This window comes from Tiliqua scincoides, chromosome 1 (genome assembly GCF_035046505.1).
Source record: "Tiliqua scincoides isolate rTilSci1 chromosome 1, rTilSci1.hap2, whole genome shotgun sequence".
Lineage (NCBI taxonomy): Eukaryota > Metazoa > Chordata > Lepidosauria > Squamata > Scincidae > Tiliqua > Tiliqua scincoides.
The window spans coordinates 293,533,026-293,558,771 of record NC_089821.1 but is presented as its reverse complement, the minus strand read 5'-3'; the positions used below and the strand labels follow the sequence as shown (position 1 = coordinate 293,558,771).

The 25,746-nt window shown below is 42.8% G+C and overlaps 1 protein-coding gene across 3 annotated transcripts in view; it reads left to right on the top strand.

The window, feature by feature from the left end:
* The window catches only part of TTC7B (tetratricopeptide repeat domain 7B), a 155,925-nt gene that overhangs the window by 116,328 nt on the left and 13,851 nt on the right, over nt 1–25,746 (top strand). For all 3 annotated transcript variants that reach the window (XM_066628375.1, XM_066628367.1, XM_066628358.1), the window contains one exon: nt 1,612–1,814. In XM_066628375.1, the coding sequence (XP_066484472.1) occupies nt 1,612–1,814 (203 nt within the window). The remainder of the gene's footprint in view (nt 1–1,611; nt 1,815–25,746) is intronic.

Genomic DNA, 25,746 nt, shown 5'->3' with positions numbered 1-25,746 from the left:
CAATAGAGGTACAGTAGAACATGGTCCAAATGGTTGTACCAAAGTCTTCATGAAAAGGATGGGTTTTGAGGAGGAATTTAAAAGAAAGGCAGCATCACATAGGTATTCTGGGAGGCATTTGAAATTAGTTGTATGGCTGCCTCTAGACCCTAAGATTTTGAGTTTAAAAAAAAAAAAAGACTTAACTAGAACATGAAGGCTAGCTTATATAGAAACTTCGAGCAGGAGCAATGCTATCTGCTTAGCTTTGCGGATGTAAACTCCTGTGAATATAAAGCACAAACTTCTCTGTTTTCTAAACCCTAGCTTGCTGAAATTATCTTAGAGCTTTTCTGTACAATGACTGAAAGTGCACTGTAGGGCTGTTTTGGCAAGTGTGCAATGCTTGGACATGTGAAGCATGCAATGTTTCATGCACAGGGAGCAATGGCCTTTAGTGATGGTGCTTTTGTTTTCTGGCTAGCTATGGGTTGCTCCACATATCTGTCATACCAGGAGGAAAGTACATAACCTTCAAAGAATGATTAAAACTTCAAAGAATTGTTAAAACTATTAAACTAAATTAAAACAAAAAAATCGCAAATGGCAGTTTTGCTACAACAGTATTGCTACAACAGTATTTGACCCTTAAAAAGGCAAATGAGATTATATATTATCTCTCTTGTTGGCACTCTACCTTGAGATGAGCAGCTGTGAACAATTGTATAAAAATTTTTTTTATGCCACTCAGTTCTTAAAATGTTGCAGGTATCAGTTATTTCGCACAGTTGTGTCCTAATAAGAAAATACGAGTTAAGTACATGCTGCAAAGAAGTTAGTTAAATAAGTACATGCTGCAAATGGGAGACAACTACACATCTATTGTGCCAAAAAGCTGATCGTATAAAAAAGGCCTTTAAATAGTTGTGGGTATACGATAAAAGATGTGTGCTATTTCTAACTGCCTTAGCCTTCATCCCCCTTCCTTAGCTGACAGATACCCAGCTAGATAATCATACCTCCTGCTAGATAACAATATCTCCTCTTCTGGTCGTAGGTACATAGAGGATGATTATAGTGAAGGAAGGTGGGATCCACGCAACTTCAGATAATATATTTGATGCAACTGTCGTGCAGCGCAATAATATCTTGTGCTGGAACAGGCAGGCTGTGAGGCCTGCATTGTATCCAGTGCAAGATTGAGGCCAGAAGTGGCTCAACCGGAAGCAAGGGGAAATTCTTCCCCTTACCCCTGGGTAATCCACCACGACCCCAATGGGTCTTCACAGACTTACGCCATCTCAGGAGGTGGCGCAAGTCTGAGGAAAACGGAGCGGTTTCAAGCTGCTCTGCACTGCTTGGGGTTGGGATCCGGCATAACGAATATATACATTTGTTTTGGTGCCCGTTCATTCAAAGCAAGCCCTGGACACTTTGTTTCTCATCCCCATCTTTTATGCCCATTCATTCACAAAATCAGTTGTTTGAAGAGCATTAATGAAGAACATGAAGTAATATTTAATTGAAAAGACACCTATACCTGGGGTAGATCCTTAGTTCTAAGGTAGACAAGACAATACTAATCAAGAGGGGAAAATATCCATTCATCTCTCTTCTTGTTCTTCCTCATAGCTGAAGTATATATAGGAATTGGAAAGCCTGCAGAAGCCACAGCATGTACTCAGGAAGCTGCTAACCTCTTTCCAATGTCTCACAATGTACTTTACATGAGAGGTCAAGTGGCAGAACTTCGGGGAAATAGTGATGAAGCCAGACGCTGGTATGAAGAGGCCTTATCGATTAGTCCTACGCATGTCAAAAGTATGCAGAGATTGGTAAGTCTAATTTACACAACATAGCCCCCAGACATAATCGGAAATTAAACCAGCATATCAAAAGTGATGTAAGGTCAGTTCAATTAACATGGAGGCTTAGATTGATCTGTGGTTGGAAGATTGTTACCTACTGCAGTGGTGCCATGAAAATCTTTTCGAGAAAGGGAAAGAGAGGGCAGAGCTTGCATAGGTAGGTAAATATAATGTGTAAGACAAAATTCAGAGTGGTCCCATGTTGTGAGTTACAGTCAGAGGTAGAGCGTGGATGTGAAAAAGTTGAAGGCCCCTGGTTTAATAAATGGTTCATTTAGTTGTTTGTTCCTAACCCATCACTATTCAAAGAGATTGAAACCAGACAGAAAGTATTAATATCTCAGATGCTTTTTGCAAAATCATGGCTTTAATTTTGTTATAGCTAATTTCATAAATTTCTGGAATATTCTCCATTTATCATGCGTTCATATTTCCTTTAAGAGCTCATAAAACAGGAAGTGAAGCATATTTTAGCTGACATACAGATCTTCATGAGGCTGGAAAGAAGTACTCAGCACACCCATTGGAATAATGCGCATCTAAAAGACAAATCTATGAAGGGAATGTCTATCACGGACTACTAGTCATGTCGGCTGTATGCTACCACCAGGATCAAAAGCAATATTGCAAGGGAGCAATGGTGGAAGAGAGTTATGTCTTTATCTCCTACTGGTGGGCTATTCAGAGGCAACTGGTGGGCCACTACGGTAACCAGGATGCAGTTCTAGTTGGACCTTTGGCACAAGCCACAAAGGTGGTTCTTATGTTAATCAGAGAGGAGGAGTGTTTAAAAAAAAACAAAAAAACTATTTCTGAGATCTTTTGAGTTTCTGATCGTTATTTCATCCAACACTTTACATGTACAAAGGACTTTATTATCCAGTTCATTCTCACAGCACATGGGGCTTCACTGTGGCTGCATCAGCACTGGAAAGTTAGGTAGGATTGGGCTGTGAGAGTGTATGTTTGCATCATGCTCCTATGATCATGTTCTCCCACTGGACTACACTGTTGTTCCCATTTCAGTTTTGGCCCTAATGTTAATTACTCATGAAGAAGTTAACAACTGGATTTTTCTGCATCTGACTTTCAGGATAGCTTAAATCAAGTTTTTTACTTATTTAATGTTCATGTTAGTTCTGTTTCATATCAATAGAATGTGTATTGGCTTTGCCATGGGTCAGACCAGATCTTTTTTCAGCTCTTTAATTGCAAGTGTTTGGAAATATTCATAAGTTTTCTATTTTTAAAGTGTGTATGTATTTTTAAAGTGTGTGTGTATGAGGAAGAAGGAACTGAAACATTCAGGCACACTTTAATGAAATTTTCTCCACGGTTTCTAAGGATAATACGTTTTTCTGCCCCTTGTGCCTCTGTAACAGTCCTCTGATTATAAATAGGTACCCTTCTCCAATTGGTTGTGTTCCCTTATTATGATTTTATTGATTGTTTTTATATTTTGTATATTTTAATCTGAATTGTAAACCAGTTTGGGAATTTGCTCAGGCATAGGAAAGACAAGATTAAAAATCTTTTAAATAAACAAGGGCAAAACTGAATATAATGATGATTGTATAACATGGTACAGGTATAACCTAATTATCCACGGATTTTTTTTCACCTGCACTGTTTTATCTCAGTGTGCTGAGAAAGGCCATTTTAAATTATTTAGTTATATAGTCATTTAGTTATTTGATTTTTCTCTATAAACCGCTTTGTGAACTTTTAGTTGAAAAGCGGTATATAAATACTGTTAATAATAATTAATAATAATTAAAGGGAAAAAGTCATTTAACAATAGCTTCATTAATGTGAGAGAGGGCAACCAGCTGACAATCCATCAATCATTCTGTCTCCACACACTTAGAACAGCTTCACTCCAAGGCATGTGACCCCTCCCTTCCCCCTAAACAAGTGAAAGAAAGATACACTTTGCATTCTTTCCCAGGGCTTCGCTCTGGGTGCAGGGAGGGCTTCACTAGCTCCTGAGTGAAGGCTTTCTAAGTGCCTGGAAAGAGACTGATTGATGTACTGCCTGCCTAATGACTCTGTCTTGCATCACAAAGGTCAGCAAGACTGTTTTTAAATCACCTAGCAAAGGGACATTGTTTTTTAAATGGATTTGCTTTAATGCAATTTTTGCCAACCATGTGAGTTCTAGGAACAGAACCCTTGTGAATAAGGAGACTCAACCTGTACTGTGACACATGATTGTGTACTGTATTTTTCTTCTCACCTTTTAGAGAGATGTGACAAAACCAGAGTGGGATATACAGCTGGCTTTAGCACTTCAGCCCTGCCACAGTTCCAGTGCTGATTGCAATACCCCACCCCAGTGCATTCTTTTAATTAGAAAAAGAACTTTCATAGAAAAATTGTGCAAACGCTCCCCTATCCACTGCCATGGTTTTATCCCATTTTTGTGTGAACCTCAAAGTGACATACAACAAAAGAATTAACTACCACAAATAGCAAAATACGGGAGGGGGGTGCCATATCAGCGGATCCCGTATAATGCCTTATCAGGCATTAAAAATCACTTCCTGTTTCCAGGCAAAACTGGAAGTCACATTTTTTGCCTTCTCAGGCTCAGTCTGAACCTGGCAGAGGCCACAGAGCATGGGGGGAGGCATTTGCCCATATCTGCGGTTTCACTTAACTGCAGGGGTTTCCGGAACAGAACCCCTGGGATATGGGGGCATGCCTGTAAAAGCTACAGGCTGTTGTTGGCAACCTTCAGTCTCAAAAGACTATGGTATCGCGCTCTGAATGGTGGTTCTGAAACAGCATCTAGTGTGGCTGAAAAGGCCGATTCGGGAGTGACAATCCCTTCCAGCTGGGAGCAAGTGAAGTCTGTCCCTGGTCTGTCTCCCTGGCTATGGGCCTTCCTTCTTTGCCTCATTGCCTCAGTCTGTTGGCCAAGTGTCTCTTCAAACTGGGAGAGGCCATGCTGCAGAGCCTGCCTCCAAGCAGGATGCTCAGAGGCCAAGGTTTCCCCATCTGTTGAGGTCCAATCCTAAGGCCTTCAGATCCCTCTTGCTGATACCCTTGTATCACAGCTGTGGTCTACCTGTAAGGTACTTTCCCTGCACGAGTTCTCCATAGAGGAGATCCTTTGGAATCTGTCCATCCATGACCAAGTCAATGCAGGCATCTCTGTTTCAGCAGTGTATACATGCTAGGGATTCCAGCTCGTTCCAGGACTGTGTTGCTTGGAACTTTGCATTGCTTTGGAACTTTGGAGCTTGTGTCTTGAGTACACTTCTGTACTGCAGTGAGTCATGGACTCTTCGCGCACGACAGGAGAGGAAGCTGAACGCTTTCCACATGCGCTGAAAAGCTACAGAGAACAACATACTCTTCTCCTTAAAAGACCTGCTACCCATGCATGATGGAAAAGACATCTTTTTACCAGCCACCAAAATGTAGCTAATTCTTAAAAAATAGTATTTCATCTATGATCTGTGCTTTTTATGACAGATCAATCTGTTTAGTGTAAATTTGCTGTGCTAAGGAACTGCTCAAATTTCCCCTGCTGCAAATATTGCTCAGTGGAAGAGTTATAATCCCTAGCTTGTAACAACATTTTAATTTGAAAGTAGAAGCTCATTTCTGCCATGGCCTCTATCAATAATTTAGAGAGGCTTTTCCTCATGTATCTGTAAGGGAGAACATGAGGCAAAAATTCAGAAAAGAACGTAGGTTAAACATAGTTTATGTTTCTGGCTTTCTGGCTTTTCAAGATAATCGAGTACATTGTTGAATGCCAAATGATACCTCTTGTGCTGAAAGGAGGTGGTGGTCCGAAGTCTTAAAATAAAAGTGATCCTGATCCAGCAGGGCATTTCTTATGTCTTAATGTTTACAGGCTTTGTTGTTTGGGTGATATTCCTCCACAGGCTTGCCTCTTGTGCTGTCTTCTCCCTCAGTGGCAGCCTGGTCTTCTCTATTGCTACCAAAAGAGCTTCCTTTGTTCTGTCCAGACAAGCTCATCCTCACTGGTAGACGGAAGGATGGTGCCTCCAGACCAGGCACCCTTACCTCCAGAAGTGGCACCAGTTTGCACTTTCTGCATGTGTAATTCTGTGTATCTGCTCTCAGGAACATTTGTTGTGTGGTTTCTTGATGTGGCAGTCAGGAAAGGATTGGTTCCCTAGTTTATATGACACTTGACCGCTTTAATGCATGTGTGCTACTCCCAATTGATAGCACCATTTGAGTATTTAGAAATTTAGACTTGAGTATTTCTTGTGACAAAGTTTTTCCAACAGTGTGAACTGGCGCCAAATCTTCCCTATTTATCCTCAGCCTGGAGACATCTAGATAATACAAGGTAACATATAAGTGGGATGGTTAAACTCTACTCTGTGTGTTTACACAAATTATGGCTACATCGAGGCAAATACCATTTGAAGTAGGGGAAGCAACTCACAGAACTGTTACTAATAAATGATACCCATGATCTAATAAGATGTTGCAGTTCCTACTCAGGATGCACTTATTGATTCATGTACAGAAAATAACTATCTGAAAGTGTTTCATTTGCTTATATTGGGCAGTTATTATGCGGTATAAAGGAAGGGATTTGTGTTTCAAAATCTAGATGGCTTTTTTAACACATTTAACACCAGCAGGTACATGGGTATACTTTTTTGGCAAGTCTTACGTTTTTTATAAGCATGTCTCATATTCTTTTCCACTTTTCACTGTAAAAAATATGAATGGTTACATAGCAAAATTTAAAAAAAAAATTCTGATTGGGAGGATTGGAATTGAAGTCAGAAAAGGGATAGTGATGCACCCTTCCATTTTATATCACCTGTTCAGATGTCTCATGTTATCAAAAAGATTATACACAGAGGTCTAGTAAGTATTGTATTTGTTCCTCTAACTCTGTTCTCGACCAGTAGTACTCATACCATTGGTAGTAATTGAGGTGGTGTCCAGTGGTGCGTGCAGGACTTCCAGACCCCTGCCGCCTGGCAGCAAGACCAGCAATGCAACAAGCAGCAGTAGCAGCCTTGGCGGGCAGAGCTCCAGCACGTGCTTTTTGTGTGCTTGACAAAGCTCTCTATCTGTCCTGGGAGTCTTACTGGTGTTTGTTGCATTGTATCTGGTCTCCCAATCCAGAAGTAATTGGTAATGACATAATTGCCAGTTACTTCCAGTGGTACTTTCAATAGGTAGACCATATGAAATATTTCAGTAGGTACAGCAGGGGACAAATATTGAGAAACGCTACTCTAACTATTCTTTCTCTCTTTTTATGAAGTTTTGATACTGTAGCTACTGCCAGTTTGGTAGGTTTATAGAACTGCAATGGTGTCTGCAAACAACATGAATATTTACTTTATCTAGTTCTGTTTTAGACTTCAAGACTGCAATATTGAATACATAGTTTAAAGGCTGAAATGTGGCAAAAGCTGATTTGTTTGTTATAATTGCATACAAGTAGAGAATCAGAATTGTCTCGTAGTTCATCAATATTTGCCTGACTTGTCTCTTAAACAGCATATTATGGATATGTAGGTAGATAGGAACAATGATTGAAAGTAGGGCTGGGTAGAGGGAAACTGCTCCTGCGAGAGCGCAGTGTACATTGTGTAATATTTCAGATTAGTGATGCCCCATGAGCTCTAACAAAAGTTGGCATTGTTGTTGATCCTAGCTTGTATTCTTCTCTTTAATGGCAGGGCTCCGATAGTTCAGTTAACCAGTGTTTTAAAGCCAAGTGGAAAATGTTGCTGAAGTAAAGTTCCCATCTTGTAACAAAACAGGAGGATTTGTAATGCTCCTTTTGAAGTTGAGGCAGTACATGGCAAGTTCACCATGAACTTTCCGTTTATTGTCCTTTTCTAATGTTATCTTTGGAAAAGATGCTTTTTTCCGTGGCATCTCCCTGAAAACAGATGCAGTTCCAGGATTTGGTCTGTTCTTGTTCATGAAATGAAAATGTAATTAAAGGTAGTGGTTTAAGTGATGTTCAAGTTGGAACAATTATTTCACAAATCATTATTTTGTCTTAATTGCATTGAATTAATGGGATAACTTCTATCCAGACATATGATGTCATTGCAATTTGTTCTTGCAGCATCACTGCAAGTAAAAGCATCACTTTAAAAAAAGTGCTTCATTGTCCTCCTGATGGCAGAGCTCATGTGTACTGTGTACTGATGTGTACTGATGGCATGAGATGTCCTCATGAGGAAGCTGCTTGAACCATTCACTAATGAGGCTATACTATATCTCCAAAACTAGACGTGATAGGGCAAAACAGATGCCTTTTTTGGAATCGGCACCCCAAATTCATATCAAACCACCATAAAGTCTGGGAAAAACTTTTCTGACCCTCAATTTTGTAGTCTTGTGTTATCTTATAAATCTTTATTCTGGTTTAGTGTTAAGTGATTAATTTAATAATAAAGAAAACTTACCATCAACTTTGGTCTATTATCTGTTAATCACTGATGTGGTTTTATATAAAATGAAAATATTCTAAAAATGAGAGTTTTGTCCATACGTACCAAAAAGCCATAACTTCTCTTTCATTGTTTGGGCCTCGGTTGGATCCAAATGTTTTCTTTCTCTGCAGCCTTTGAATCCAACAACTATCACCTCCTTTATAATTTTCTAAGGTACATCATCTCCCCAATCCTAACCATTTCCAAATCCACTTCTGTGTTTCAGAGATATGGACCGTGTCCTCATTGAACCAATTTCTAAAACCTTTGTCCATGCTCTAGTGCAGGAGTCTCTAAACTTTTAGGCCAGAGAGCCACATCAGATATCTGGCATGGTGTCAAGGACCTGAAAAATAAATAAATTTTAGATACATAATTTAAATAAATACTTTAGAAAGCCCATTGCCTTCAGATGGCCCAAATACATCACTTCTGGTTTTTTAGGAAAACAAGAAAGTGATGTTTTTAGGCCTTTAGAACATAGGCCAGCACATAGCCTCCCTGGTCCCCAGAACATCCTCCAGACGCAACTGGAGCATAGCTCTGGTCACATTTAATTGAGCAGGCCAGAGACTTGCAGGGGACCAGAGGCTTGCCGCGGGCTAGATAGAGAGGTTTGTTGCAGGCTGCACCTGGCCCCCAGGCCGGTGTTTGTGGAGATCCCTGCTCTAGTGTCATCTCATCTGGATCCCTGTAAACTTCTTTTGTGACTATGTTCTATATGTTTTACATTATGCCAGTTGGGTCTCCCCCCCCCCCCATTTAGTAACAGTCATGTGGGTGATTGTGTTAGGCAATTCTCTCTGCCACAGGATCTGATCCAGATTATCCACCTCACTTGGCCCTTGGACTCTAACAATACCAAATTCCATAGTTGTGGATAGAATGCCACTCTGTGCACCTTCATCCAGATTTAGTACCCTGGCTAGCTGAGTTACAAACAGCTGTATCAGTGGTTCTAGGAGGTGGGATTGAATTTTGAATTTCTCCTCCTGGTAGGACAGATATCGAAAAGGACCCCCCTTTCTCGGGTGTTCTTCTGCAGACTTTCGGAGAAGTGCTCTTCAGGACCCTCAGAGCTCAACTTGGAAAGAGGTGCTCTCCTTTATGTGAGATGCACTGCCTGATGGGTAGCGTGTCTCCCTTCCTGAAACTCCTTTCTGGGCATGCAAGACAAATTCATCCCCTTCTCTTTCACCAAAGCTCAAAGCAGGGGAAAGGTTAATTAATTGGGTTAAATGGGAGGCAGACCTTGCCTTGATGAGGCACTTTATCCCCCCAGTCCATGCTGTTTCCAGACCTTGTATCAAAAATCTTGATATAGATAAAGAGGGATGGTCTTAATATGAGCAGCACGGGTAAGTGGAAATCCTTACAGCCAATTTACTGCTAAAGAGGGAAGAAAGGAGCTGCCTTTGTGTACTAATAGAATCTGTAATATGCCACAGAACCTTATGTAAAGTTACTTATGGAATGGATTTACGTTGGGTCTTAGCTAAGGAGCCTGTATGTGGGGCTCTTGCTCTATTATTAGATAGCTGCATGTAAAACATATTTGCATACACCTTGTGGGCTTCCCTTTCATTCCACTCTGAAAGAGCAATGCGATGCTCGCTGGAAGCTTTTAATTCACTTGTGGCACTATGAAGGCCTTTGTCTTTGTGCTCTTTGGAGGTTGGTAGTTTGCTAATGTAGTGCTTTATTCAGTTTTAATATCTGACCAGAAACACATAGTTCTGGATAAGAGTCTTGCTTCCAGGTCACATGTTTTCTATGAAGAAATGCGTCTTGCCGGCATGGAAATTTCCTTTTAGCATTCTCACTCTTTGCCCGTGCAGCTTCTTTGTCTGATTCCCTATTTTTCTAAGCAAACCCTAAACAAAAACATAAAGCTAGCTTTCAAGAGGCATGTAGTAATCCAATCTCAAATTGTACATGCTGGACCCTTCCCTAAAAGCCATGATTTCTGAAGTACTAGAGTAGCACAAGCCAGTAGTGTATGCAGGTTTCTGGCCACCTCATGCCTGCAAAGAATGGTGGACTTTGATCTGATTAGATAGCGAACATGTTTTTAAACAGGACTGTCTACTCAGGGGCGCTTAACATGAAGTGTTTAACACTGGTGAACTGATGTAGTGACTAACAGCCCAGTCCTATGCATCCTGATGCCCGCTGGACCAGCGGCGCCCAAGCAACTACTGCTACATCTAGCAGATGTCAGAAAGTCACTGCGAGTCTCCTCAGGGGAAGGGAACTTTTGTCCCCTTTCCCCGGGGAAAGCCCCAAGCCCCACAGTGGGGCTACTCAAGTCTGCAAGTCTACTCAAGTCTGCATCGGCTACTCAAGTCTGCATGTGTCCTCCTGCTTGCGCTGGGCCTGGCGGGGACTCCACCCATTTGAATCTTGCTTTTGTCATGACCTCACTAAGTGGGCTTAACAAGCCACTCCCTATCAGCCTCAGTGCTCCAGCTGCAATATGGAGAAAATACTTGCCTTATGGTCTTGTGAGGATTCCATAAAGATAATACAAGAGATGTGAACACTTGACAAAAGCTATACAAACACCAAGTATTATTTTAAGTTTATATTGTGGACAGTAGGAATTCTAGTGTTAAAAAAAAAAAAAGCAGACCACATAACACTGAAGTTGGCCCAACTGCTGATGCAAACAAACTTAACTCTGAAAAGTATATTAAGGCTGCAATCTTATGCAGTCTTACTTGGGAGTAAGTCCCACTACTTTCAAGGGAATTGGGGCCAAGTAAATGACCCCAGGACTGGGCTGCACACACTCATAACTTTTAAGTAAACCATATAGAAAAAGCAAGCTGTTATTAATTTCTTTTTTAAATGAGAGTTTATCTGCTAATACCATTATAGCTATAAAACATATTCCATACAATTGCAAAATAGTCCCTCAGGGAAGGTGATAATATCATCAGTGTGGACCAAAATAATAGGTGGGCCAGATAGGTAGCAAAGAAAATTATACTTTCAATTTATTATCATTTTGTTTAGATCTGTAGCTTACTCAGTCATTAAGTTTATGATAGGTAATAATAAACCTAATCTTTTTCAGCCTGACATTTTCATTCCTAATTTTATGGCAAAATAAATCAATTCTTCATTAGCATTATATAGCTTTATAAAGCCTTGAATGGAACTCCTTGCTGATTAGAACTTACCTGTATGAGAGATTATATATTATAAAAAATCTGACATAATATACATATTAATTGAACTACTTTTTTAAAAAGATATTTAATGCAACTCTTTTCTATTCCGGCTGACATTTACAATCGACATTCTGTGTCACTCAGCAAAAACCTCCAGCAGAAAGAAGCAGTGACACAGACAAGTTGGTTTCATAGGTACATAAGTATTTTCCTGTTTGTTTAGTGCATATAAAATCCCAAACCACACTTTTCATTGCAAAAGACAGAAATCCTATGTAAGCCTCATTAAAACCACACAAGGATTTAGTTGTCAGTAGCGCTGTTTTTATATCTACTGGCTACACCAAAGGATCCATAGCCGATGGAAAAATCAAACTTAGGGCCCAATCCTATCCAACTTTCCAGCTCTGGTGTAGCCACAATGCAGCCCCATGGTAAGGAAACACATGTTCCCGTACCTCAAAAAGGCCCCAGTGACTGCCCCTCCACCACAGGATGCAGCACACACCGCACTGGCACAACTGCACCAGCGCTGGAAAATTGGATAGGATGGGGCCCTTAAAGAAATTCACTACAAAGAAATGCAATTACAAATGATTGGCTACAGGTGCTTCCCATGAGCAAAGAGGGTTTAGGGAATAGACTGATGAAGACAGCCGTTTGTATCAAGTGCCTCAAAGCTTTGATCCTTGTGCAAGTTCTTAACTCCATCTATGAAGCTGTGCACTAAATACATCCAATAGGCTGATAAATGCATGCTCGATTATAGCTAGTCCTGTGTGTTGCCAGATTTGATCTGAATCATTTAACCAAGTGCTGTAGAAGGGGGCTGGCTGCTCCAAATGTCTATGAGGAAATGGCAGCTGGTACAGAATGCAGTGAGAGGCTCCCTGAGGAGATGAATAGTTGAAAGCACATGAGCACAGGTGTGTCGCCATATTTGCACTCATTTTCTGTTTTCTGGGCACAATTCAAGGTGATATTTTGCACCTATTAAAAGTCCCAAAGAGCTACATTTTGACAACCTCTGTTGGAGAAATGCTCTTCAGGCCATGCTAAGTACACAAGGAGTCCAGTCTGACCAAACTCACTGCACAGAGATGCAGTGGCACCGGCACAGTCTCCACTACATTCCGCAGAAGAGTTTTGGCTGCTGGAGGTCTCCTGGGGGGCGTAAGGGAATGATATCACTGACGCAAGTCTCCATTGACCCATGCAGGTAGATAAGGCTTGGGGGGGTTCAATTTGTTGGGTGCATGGCTTTCTAGTCATGTGCATTGCATGCTTCCTTTTTACAGGATATGTTTTTGTGTTGTGGTTCTAGAAAACAAAATGAATATGGGTCTTAAGAACAGAAGATGATGAAAAAATTCACAGGAAAAGTATCAAAACGGGTTAAACTAACAGAATTGCTCATAGACCACAACTAAAGCTTGAGGTGCTAAGCCTCACGTGATGCTATGTCCTCGTAAGAACATAAGAACAGCCCCATTGGATCAGGCCATAGGCCCATCTAGACCAGCTTCCTGTATCTCACAGTGGCCCCACCAAATGCCCCAGGGAGCATACAAGACAGCAAGAGACCTGCATCCTGCTGCCTCCCTTGCATCTGGCATTCTGACATAGTCCATTTCTAAAATCAGGAGGTTGCATATACACATCATGGCTTGTAACCCGTATTGGATTTTTCCTCCAGAAACTTGTCCAATCCCCTTTTAAAGGCATCCAGGCCAGATGCCGACACCACATCCTGTGGCAAGGAGTTCCACAGACCAACTACATGCTGAGTAAAGAAATATATAATGTTCACGGGTTCTCCTGCATCCACATGCCTGTTCACCTTTTCAAAGAATTCTAAAAGGTTTGTGAGGCAAGACTTACCTTTACAGAAGCCATGCTGATTCTCCCTCAGCCAGGCTTGTTCGTCTACGTGGTTTGAGATTCTATCTTTGATGAGGCATTCCACCATCTTACCTGGTATAGATGTTAGGTTGACCGGCCTATAGTTTCCCGGGTCCCCCCTCCTTCCCTTTTAAAAAATTGGTGTAACATTTGCTATCCTCCAATCCTCTGTCACCATGGCCATTTTGAGGGACAAGTTGCATATTTTAGTCAAGAGATCAGCAACTTCATTCTTCAATTCCTTCATAACTCTTGGGTGGAGGCCATCAGGGCCCGGTGACTTATTGATCTTTAATTTATCAATGAGGTCTGAAACATCTCTTTTAACCTCTGTCTGACTTAATTCCTTGGTCAGGAGGGTCCGTTTGGGCAGCGGTATCTGCCCGAGGTCTTCTGCCGTGAAGACAGATGCAAAGAACTCATTTAATTTCTCTGCCATCTTTAAGTCTCCTTTTATCTCCCCTTTCCCTCCCTCTCCATCCAGAGGGCCAACCTCTTCTCTGGCGGGTTTCCTGCTTCTAACATATTTGAAGAAGTTTTTATTATTCCCCTTAGCGTTGCTGGCCATGTGTTCCTCATAGTCTCTCTTGGCTTTCCGTATCACCTTCTTACATTTCTTTTGCCACAGTTTATGATCCTTTTTATTCTCCTTGTTAGGGCAAGACTTCCATTTAAGGGAGGAAACTTCCTTGCCCTTTACGGCCTCTCTAACTTGGCTCGTTAGCCATGCAGGCACCTCCTGGACTTAGTGGAGCCCTTCTTCCTTTGCGGTACACTTCTGCTGGTCCTCTATTATTGTTGTTTTAAGCAGCCTCTATGCGCTCTGGAGAGATTGAACTCTTTTTACCTTTCCTTTCAACCTCCTTCTAACTAGCCTCCTCATTTGAGGGAAGTCTGCTCGTCAGAATTCAAGGGTTTTTGTGACAGATTTGCCTGGTATTCTTCCCCCGACGTGCATATTGAAACGGATCGCAGCATGATCACTGTTCCCCAATGGCTCAGTTACATTGACATCTCTAACCAGGTCCTGAGTACCGTACAATATTAAATCCAGAGTCACCTGTCCTCTGGTGGGCTCTATGACTAGCTGCCCTAAGGCACAGTCATTTAACATGTCAAGAAATCCGGTCTCCTTTTCATGACCAGAACACAAATCGACCCAGTCTATGTGAGGTTAATTGAAGTCCTCCATGATTACAACCCTGTCCCTCCTTGTCACCTCCCTGATCTGTTTCCTCATTTCAAGGTCCCCTTCCGGTTTCTGGTCTGGAGGATGATAGTACGCTCCCAGTATTACATCACTCCTCAGGCCTGGTAATTTAACCCACAGAGATTCCATGGTGGAGTTGAACCCACCTTCAGTCTCTACTTTGCTGGATTCTGTCCCTTCCTTAACATAAATGGCCACCCCACCTCCAACACGCCCCTCCCTGTCCCTGCTGTAGAGTTTATAGCCCGGGATTGTGGTATCCCACTGATTTTTCACATTCCACCAGGTTTCCGTTATGCCCGCTGTGTCAATGTGTTCCCTTGTTGCCAGACATTCCAGTTCTCCCATCTTTGCTCAGAGACTTCGGGTATTTGCATAAAAGCATTTGTACATGGAATGCCCCAGGATGGGCTGCTTATTAGCTCCTTTGTCCCCGCATCCTCTCACTGTGCCAAACTGTCTATCACATCCCATCATGCTACCATTCCCAATTTCTTCTCCTACTCTGTCTTTACCTTGCTGTTCTCTAACCTCCCCATCCTCATCCCATAGGGATGAGGAGTCCTGAACTGGATGCCCCTTGGCTCCTGTCAGCCTTCCCCCAGAGGTCAGTTTAAAAGCTGCTCTGCACCTTTTTAATGTTATGCGCCAGCAGTCTGGTTCCATTCTGGTTCAAGTGAAGCCAAGGGCCTCTTGTACAGGCCCTGCTTGTCCCCAAATTTTCCCCAGTGCCTAATGAATCTAAACCCCTCCTCCCTACACCACCATCTCATCCACACATTGAGACCCCTGATCTCCACCTGCCTAGCTGGCCCTGCGCGTGGAACAGATAGCACTTCCGAGAACGCTACCTTTGAGGTCCTGGCTTTCAGCTTCCTACCTAATAGCCTAAATTTAGCCTCCAGGACCTCCCTGCTACACTTACCCACGTTGTTGGTGCCAACATGCACCACAACTGCTACCTCCTCCCCAGCACTATCTACCAGCCTGTCTAGACAAGAACTGATATCCGCAACCTTCGCACCAGGCAGGCAAGTCTCCATGCGGTCCTCACTTCTATCACAAACCCCCCTCTCTATGTTTCTGATAATCGAATCCCCCACTATAAGAAGCCCCCGACCTCCCTTCTGCTGAGGAGTATCCTGAGTGCGTTCAGATACAGGCCCGTCCCCTGGAGAAGGGGTCCCCCTTAGGGAATTGTTTCCCTCCTCTCCAGGATGATGTCCTCCATCCGCGAGACTTCCCACCTGGGCAGTTGAGGAGCTGCACGCCTGAGGTTGGGACGAAGCCTGATCATCCCCGGAAGTCTCCCCATTGTCCTTCTCTGCCTGCCTCTCCTTCTCCAGGTTGGCCACCAAGGCTTCAAGGGAACGGATGTGTTCCCTGAGTCCCTGGAGCTCCTTGCACTGAGGACACACCCATGACTTATGCCCCAGAGGCATATAGTCATACATGTTGCACTCAATGCAAAGCACTGGATAGCCCCCACCCTGCTGCTGGCTATCTGACTGCATAGTTGTTTTGTTTTGTTTTTGTTTAGGAGTACTTAAAAACCCTTCACTGGTTTGCTGCCCTCTTCTCAAGGGAAGAGAAATGGCGGTGTCTGGGGTCCTGGCTTCCTCGCCCTGCTGCTGAACTCGCACAGATACTAAACTCACAGTACCTTACCTGGCACTTTGAGGTGCTAGAACTTCTGCAACATTCACATTGTTAACTTTAGCACTTCCTTGATGCTGTATAATCTTATTAATTATTGTTTGTCCTATTTTAGCTGCCACACAAACCTTTTCTTTATGGTATTCAGCATTTAGGTTGATTTTTCAGTGAACTTAGAATTGCTTTAGAACAAGTTAGAATTTTCCATTGAAATTAATGTAAATCATTGTACTTAAATAGGCTGTTTTCAGGAATGAATTGGGTACATTTAACAAGGGACATGCTTGCATACAGATTGCTCAGCCTTTTTTAGCAGTAGTACTAGAAATTAGTTGAAGTCTGATTGACAATTGGCTAATCATGAGTATAAGTATAATCATGCTACTTTCATTGGTATGATTCATGAGTACCTTGTTTTGTCACCAAATAAATGGCAGAGAAAGTGGTGCCTCTTCACATTGCTTGCATCTTGGAAATCTTTACAAATCTAAGCTGCTGTTAAAAGAGACCAGTAATAAAAACAGCCAAATGGAAGGATATATTTGGTACCGTGAATAGTACATGGGAGAGTCACATTCTTGCTCATCCATTACATTCACTGGATTACGCTGGGCAAGTTGCTCCACTTAACCTGCCTCAGGGAGTACATAAGAAACTTTGAAAGGCTCTTTGTGCTCTTAAGATGGTTGCGGGATGGTAAACAGCAAAGCAAATACTGTGTGGATTCTGAATTCCTATTAGCAAATATTCCATATATTTTCCTTATTAAAGCTAAAAGATTATTTGACCGAGGACATATGATTATCTTCTTCTATGAAATAATGTTTTTGTATCTGAAAGTGAAAACAAAAAGAAAACTTCATATAAAACATATGAGTTTGGAGTATTTAATCAGCTATATAAGAAGCATATAAACCTATCATTATTTTTCCCAGCCCTGTATTTTATAGCTCTTATATCAATATTATTTATTTTGTTCTTCCTGTTCTGAAATGTTCAGATTCAAGCTAGGTTGCCATAGCTGGAAAGGAGCTTCTCTTTGCTTAAACAGTACACTAAGGAATGAGAACTTTGGTGGTCAGCATTTTAGTTGCACTGGAAAATATAAACATAGTGGATCATTTTGCCTTGTTACTTGTAATAATTAAAAATAGATAGGCACTTTTTTCCAAAAATAGTTGTGAAATAAATGGCTAAATAAGCATTCTACACAACCAGGTAGGAAGTGAATTGGAGGACAGTGAAACTAACTGAATGTGAAAACATAATTGTCCTATTTGGCCCATCATTTTTCCATCATTCTCATTTTGTCCTCTTCATTGCAAGAGACTTGGAAACATGTCAACCCCTTAGAATTGACCGCAGTGGTTCATAGTTCAGCTTACTGTGTCTGGTGGTAGTTACTTGTACGAGTGCATTTTATTGCCCCCCTCTATTTTACTTGCTAGTAATGTTCTGCTGGGTTGGAAATAACCTCAATTCCTAATTTTGTGTGGCCATTTTGTATTGGCAGTTGTCTTTGGATTAGTTGCCAGTTTTGATAGTTCTGCACTTCTCCTGACAAGATGACAACTCCAAGTCAACATGAATTTCTTTCAAACACGTCAAACCCTCTTATTTTCTTCAAGGCAACAATTGGTTTAGTGGAGAAGAGAAAAGGGCTTTTTACCAAAAAGACATTTTCATAAAAAATATTGTTGAACTGTTTGTCCAAAAGTATGGTATACAGCTGCTTCTTTCCTACTCCTGCTACTGCCTCAGAAGGTTTCCCTTGAAAAATAACCCACTTCCTGCTGGGCCGATGTGACCCATACTCAGGTGATACAAAACAGAAAGAATTGGCCTTGAAAGGCTTGCACATTAGATTTAATCTGTAAAACATATGGGTAAGACATTGCAAGCTGGAAGGTTACAAAGGGGAATTGTATCCTCTAGTACAGGGGTGCCCAAACCCCAGCCCTGGGGCCACTTGCATCTCCAATGAGCCTCTGGCCCTCTGAAGACTTGCTGGAGCCTGTGCTGGCCTGATGCAACTGCATTCAGCGTGACAGCCAACTGTTTGACCTCTCACATGAACTATGGAACGAGGGCTCCCTCCATTATTTGCTGTTTCACATCTGTAATGCAGCAGCCGCAGCAAAGAAAAGGCTGGTCTTGCTTTGTCCAAGGCCTTTTATAGGCCTTGAGCTATTACAAGACCTTCATTCATTCATATAAGTTCCACCTCTAATATATTCATTTATGTAAATTTATTCAAATTTGAAACATAAATTTTTTCCCAGCCCCCGACACAGTGTCCGAGGGATGATGTGGCCCTCCTGCCAAAAAGTTTGGACACCCCTCTCTAACACTACCGATAAGGGGTGCAGTTGGAGTTTTTTTTCATTGTGCAAACCCAGGCAACTGCAGGAGTTGGATTTCTGGTGATCTCAGTTTTCTTTTTAGAGCAAATTTCTAGTTGCTGAGATGCATGTGGAAGTATGTATGAATCAGGCCTCATGCAGTTGAGTTGTGTAGGTGGAAACAACCAACATTGAGAGAAATGTGAATTTAAGACTAAATGAAAATAGAATCTAGGGTGATTAAGTCGTGGGTCTTGTGTTCCTTTACCATAGAACTCTAAAGGTAACTGAGTAAACACAATTACACTCACATTTCCTTTTTTTACTATACCAGCACCACCACTCGGCTGAACCTTAAGTGGCTTTTTAAGCACTGACATTTTCAGGTGTGAAAAATCTCTGAATACCAGTGCTGGAGAGCAACAGTGGGAGAGTGCTGTTGCCCTCAAGCTGTGCTTGTGAGCTTCAGAGGCATCTAGTGGGTCACTGCAGGAAGCAAGATACTGAACTAGATCAGGCTTTGCCTAGTCCTACAGGGGTTCTTATTAATCTGTTCTCAGTTTATCATGAGGGGGCTGCTGTGAATCTATGCACACTCTCAGGGCTATGACAGGTTTTGGTTTTTTAATAAGAGATTGGCCCTTTCCCCAAAGAACAGTACCATAGCAAAAATAAAAAAAACATATTGTACTTGTGTGTGTGTGTGTGTGTATTTGTGTATTTGTGGAGGATGTGACTTCAATTGCTCTAATTTGTAGGTTTGCAATACCAGACCAATGCTGAGACTAGAGTTGGTGCTTGACAGTATAACCCTGAGGTATTGAATCTGTGCGTCCCGCCTCCCTAGGGTGGCGTGGCTAGCCAATAGGGGTGTTGTGAGGCGTCTGGGGAGAGAGGTGGCTGCAGCTGATTCTGCAGAGCTCTACTCTGCTCAGCTGTACCTTCTGCCTGCTGACTTGCTGCTTTTCTTTAGCTGTGAAAGAGGTGGGTGGGGCAGCGTGATGTGGGGAGGGCATGTAAAACATGGTGGGGGGGTGGGAGAGAAGTCTGGCTGGGCATTGGCAGAGGTGCCACATTTCATCATGGAGCTCTCTCCATTTGCAACCTCGCCCCAGGGACTACATTTCCCAGTGTGTCCCTTGCCCTGGGCATCCTGGGATTGGTCAAGGCTGGAGGAAAGGTGAAGAGTGCGGAAGTGCTGCTTCTCATCAATACAGGGCTCCTGGCAGGCTTCAAACTGGGAAGGAAGAGTAAGTTCAGCGAAGGAGGGAGCCAGCCTGCTCTTAGTGGGGGGTGTCCAAATGCCCAAGGCTGCATTCCTCCATCTTGCCTGGGGGGAATGGGGTGGCATCTGCATGTTGGGTGTATGTGTGTGATCAGCCCCCATCTACTTTGGGGTGAGTTGTAATCTTGCTCTGTGTGGCTGCAATCCTTTCCAAACTTTCCTGGGAGTAGGCCCCATTGAGTCAAATGGGACTTACTTCTGAGTAGACCTACATAGGCTTGGGGTCTGTGTCAGCTTAACCAAGGATCCTCACCTTTCTCTTTTTCCTCCCCCTTCAAAAAAGAAAAAAAGCCACTCTTGATGGCTTTGTCTCCAAAAATTGATTAAAAATAAAAATCCCCATTCCTTCTTAGCCATTCCCCTTTTTCCTCCTACCTCCTGGGGGGGGGGTACTCTGTTGGCTGCTATTGTAAGACAAAAGGCACAATCCTAGCTAGGTCTACTCAGAAGTAAGTCCTATTGTGTTCAATGGGACTTACTCCCAGGAAAGTGAGTTTAGGATTGCAGCCAAACAGTCTCTAGGTCTCAGTTTGCATCAGTTTGCAATTAGCAGATACACATAAAACGAAGTCTTCCCCTCCCCCAGCAAATTTATCGCTTCCCCCTCCCTTTCCCAAACCCTCCAGGTGTGCTGCTAACAAACTCAGGGCACAAGCCTAACCAGGTCTACTCAGAAGTAAGTCCTATTTTGTTCAATGGGGCTTACTGTCAGGTAAGTGTGGTTAGGATTGCAGCCTCAGAGTGCTGGCAGCTGTTTTTTTGTTTCTAGTGTATAATTATAACACCTTCATCCCCATTTTGGGGGTAACTGAGGTGAGGTGTTGTAAGGGGGAGCCGTGGCCAATGGCCACAAGGATCAGGGGAGGCGCGAGCTGGAGTGCACAGGAGGCCTGCTTAACAACAAAAAAATAAAATCTTGTGTATGTTCTACCTGAAAAAGGGGGTAGGAGGCTTTTATGATTATCATTTCTTAAACTTAATAGACTATTTCAGGTCCATCCTTCTCTCTGGGAATTGAGCTTAGACTTAGTTCCTTTCTGTTTAAGAGCCCAATCCTGTGCTTTCTGCACCAGTTTACTGCAGCGCACACTGTCGCAAACATGCCATAAGGCACATTTGCGAGCACTACCATAGAGTTCAACTCCATCTAAACTCCAGTTTTTTTCCCCTCCCTCTACCTTCTTGAAACTTTAAATACATTTTTCTGATTGGCCACTCTAAAGCCCTGTACATTTCATCACAGGTGGAAGTTGATTGGCTTAAGCATTTTGGACAGGCAAGCCCCTGCCCTGTCCATCACATGGACTAAGTTTCACAAGTGGATTAGGTCATTTTCAGTCCTTTTACTAAGGTAACTACTGAAATGTTATTGCTACTGATTGTGTGCCCTAATCAATAGGTATCTTATTCAGTCACCCCTCTGATTTCTGAGGGTTCAGCAGGCTTTGCCTGCAGGTCCCTTTCAAGCAAATCTTTGGAGCCATAAAGGCTAGAAATTTGCTTTAAAAAGAGAGAGAGAGAGAGACATGAAAATGCCAGTTTCAGTTCTACACCCAGTACACCTCTGCTTTGGGGAATGGCTACAGTTTCTTGGTAGAGTACATGGTTTTGCACATACGTAGAAAGCTCTGTATTCAGTCCTTGGCATCTCCATGTAGGGTTGCAAAAGATCCCCCTCTTAAACCCTGGAGAGTTGCTACTCATTCATCTTAGCTAGAACATGACTTAGCTAGATAGATCAACGGTCTAATTCAGTAGAAGGCTTCGTTTATTTTCCTGTATTCCAGTGAAATTACAGCACACACACAGTCCTGAAGGTTTTGTTAACATGCCTTCTGTTAGCCAGGCATAGATGCAGTGGATCCTCTTATTTGTGAGCTCAGCATCCACTGATGATGATGATATTATTATTATTATTGTTGTTGTTGTTGTTGTTGTTGTTGTTGTTGTTATTAAAATACCAAGATGATGATGATGATGATGATGATACAGGTATTTATATACCGCCTTTCTTGGTCATCAGATTTCTCCTCAGACTTTAATTCAAGGCGGTTTACATAGGTAGGCTATACTAAATCCCAATAGGGATTTTTACAATTGAAGAAGGTTCTGTCTTTCAAGAACCACAACATTTCAGATGGATCTTTTATGATCTGGTATCACATTCTGGCCTCCATTTTCCTCCCACATAGGCTGACAGTGGCCAAAGAGCAGGTGGAATAACTCAGCATAACTCGGCTCGGCTTGACAGCTGCTTCAAGGTCTCGCCGTTCACAGTGCCAGTGGCCTCAAACTGGTGACCTTCAGATGTTATATTCAGGCAAACGGAGGCTCCACCCTCTAGACCAGACCTCCTGCCCAAGGTGGTTCAAGGCGGTTTACATAGGCAGGCATTTCTAAATCCCTCAAGGGAATTTTTACAATCATAGAGGTTCTCTCTTTCAAGAACCAACAACATTTCAGAATGGATCCTTCCTGGTTTGGTCTCACTTCTGGCCTCCAGTTCTCCCACGCAGGCTGACAGGCAGCTCCATCTCTCACATGGAGGGCAGGCTCTACCCTCTAGACCAGCGCCCTCCTGCCCCTCCTGATATGAATATACACAGATGCTAAGCTCATGCCTGGAGGGAGAGGCCCTCCCAAATGCGACTAGACGTGCCTTCCAGTCATGTCAGAGAGGACCTCTGAGGCACGGGGAGGTCATGTGTGTCTTCTCTATGCCTTAGAAGGTCTCCCAAAGGCTTCTGAAATACACTTCTGTTTGCCAGCATGGGCCTCCCTGCAGATTTCACTCTCCACAGAATTTGGTATCCTCAGGGGGTCCTGGAACAGATCCCCCGCTGTTACTGAGGGTCTACTGTACTTTGAAGAATAGTTTCAATAGTTGCATACACTTTGAACCATGGTGGTTGCTGCTATTCTGATGGCTACCTTGTTGGTGAAGCAGCAAAATTATGCAGAGTTGAATTCTTGTACTAGAAGAGTTGGCTGAGAATCTCAGTCATGACATAGTATCCTACACATTTATTTGCTAGGGCAATAGCTTTTTCCTGGCCTAAAAAACAAATGAAGCAAATATTTGCTGTAAACAACATGCAATTCTTGTGAGTTTTGTAGAGTTCCAGTTGTACTGCTCTTTCATGTGGCCTACAGGCTTTCTTATAGTCCTCTTTACCCATATTTTTTACTCTCTACAAAATGCATGCAGCAATATTCTACTTCTATTTTGCTCTTTTCTTTTTACTAAAACTAGACAAAGCAGATTGATGTCATGCTGTTTAATGTTTGGCCCCCTCATTTATTATCTTCTTTGTTATAATTTTATCCCTCTTTTCAGCGTAAGGTTATTTGCTAAAAGATACTTGTTAAAAAAAACATAGCTTATGATCACCAAACTCTTTCATAGTGAACAGTGACAGCAGTGTTTTTATTGTTGTCTTTTATTAATACAAAGTCCATCAATTTGTATTATATCACCTTTTGTGATTAGTATTCACAAAACATTTTGAAATGAAAAACAGAAACAAATTGTTTAATTCATAAATCTCTACACTTTGTCTCTCTAAATCAGGGATGTCAAACAAGGCCCGCGGGCCATATGTGGCCCCCAGAAGCCATTTATCCAGCCCCCATTATAACTGGGTTATCTTAGCATGATAAATGGGTTCTCTCATATCTTGAAATTATTTGCACATTTTTTCTTCTTTTGCAGCTAATGAGTTTCTATATGAGGACAAAGTGCTTATTCGTGGCTATCATCTGTTTAATGATGTCACTTTCGACCCTTAGCAGGCACAATGAATGATATTCAGTCCACTGTGTGAAAGGAGTTTGACACTCCTGCTCTAAATCAGGGGTCTCCAAATCCCAGCCTGGGGGCCAGATGTGGCCCTTGACAAGCCTCTATCCGGCCCACCTCAAGCCTCTGGACCCCTGCAAGCCTCTGGCCTGCTCAACCACATGTGATCAGAGCTTTGCTCCAGTTGTGTTTGGAGGGTGTTCTCAGGGCTGGTGAGGCCATGTGCCCCTCAGAATGCCTAAAAACATCACTTCCTGGTTCTCCTGAAAAACTAGAAGTAACTTTTTGGGTCGTCTAAAGGCCTTAGGCTTTCTGAGGCTTTCTAATGTATTTATTTAAATTCTGTATTAAAAAATTATTTTTTTGACCCTCAGCACCACCTCAACACCAGATATTTGATGTGGCCCTCTGGCCTAAAAATTTAGAGACCCCTGCTCTAAAAGAACAGAACAGCTTCCCACAATCTGACTGGGAAGGGCTGTCTGACACTGGAACAGCCTGCCTCATGCAGTAGTCAGCTTTCCCTTGTTGGAGGTTTTAAAGCAGAAGCCACCTATTAGCAATACTGTAGCAGTTGTCCGCACTAAGCAGGGAGTTGGGCTAGATGACCTCCAATGTCCCTTCCTACTGTACTATATGTATGTGAAAGGCAGAGGGATTGGAGTGGAGAGTGAGCCTGCATGTTGTGTAGGAGGGAAAAAGACAGCAGGGATGGGTTTGCTGAAGAACACATTTGAAATTACCAAGCACCTATTAATTAAATTAAGGAATTTTCTTTATAGAAGTTCTTGACTTAGTTGTGAGCATGTCAGAATATAATTGCACAGTTAGGCATGCAGTTACAGGCCATTAAGTATTGATGTTCCACTCAAACCTGTGTTCATCTGTTCCCCTTTTCTCACGGGTGCACACACACACAGCTGGAGCCATGGAATGGAGGCTTAAAACCAGAGTCTATGGAAAAGAAACTCTGATGATCTCTCTATTTTGGGCTGTTGTTTTTTTTCCCCTCATGTGAGAATTACTATTATTAAAGACAGCATCCAAGGGTACTGGTACTGGTAAGGGTATTCTTATCCCCTGGGGGCTGGGGATAAGAATAGGCCCTCAGTTTGGCTGTACTTGTCGTAAGAGGCGACTAAACAGCCATTGGGTAGATGGGACTCGTCAGCCTGGGAAGGCAGCTCATCTGAGAGAAGGAAAACTCTGATCCCAAACCTCCACTGCCTTGTGGCTACATCCAGTTATGGAAAAGGCTTCAGGAGTCAACCTCGAGGCAAAATCCGGAGCCGGAGTCCCTGAGGCAGTTCATGGCTGAACACAGTCATGTTCTGGCAACTCCTGCGACGCCGCTGGAACCAACCGTATTGGCCTCTGCCTTCCATTGGACCATTTCAGCGACGTGGAGAGGGGGGATTTGCTGCATGGGTAACAGCCTATCCTCCATACCTACTTTACCCAGGCTTCGCGCACTGGAGAGGACACTCTTTTCCAGAACCACCATTCAGAGCGTGACACCATAGTCTTCCGAGACTGAAGGATGCCAACTCAAGGGTACTGGTCTAGCTGTTCTGTGTCAGCAGAGTCTGTGAGATGCTAGATTGGTTAACAAGCCACTGTTTGTACTGCAACCAGTTCACCAGTTGGCATCCTTCAGTCTCGGAAGACTATGGTGTCACGCTCTGAATGGTAGTTCTGGAACAGAGTGTCCTCTCCAGTGTGCGAAGCCTGGGTAAAGTAGGTATGGAGGATAGGCTGTTACCCATGCAGCAAATCCCCCCTCTCCACGTCGCTGAAATGGTCCAATGGGAAGGCAGAGGCCAATACGGTTGGTTCCAGCGGCGTCGCAGGAGTTGCCAGAACATGACTGTGTTCAGCCATGAACTGCCTCAGGGACTCCGGCTCCTGATTTTGCCTCTAGGTTGTCTCCTGAAGCCTTTTCCATAACTGGATGTAGCCACAAGGCAGTGGAGGTTTGGGATCAGAGTTTTCCTTCTCTCAGATGAGCTGCCTTCCCAGGCTGACGAGTCCCATCTACCCGGTGGCTGTGTAGTCGCCTCTTACAACA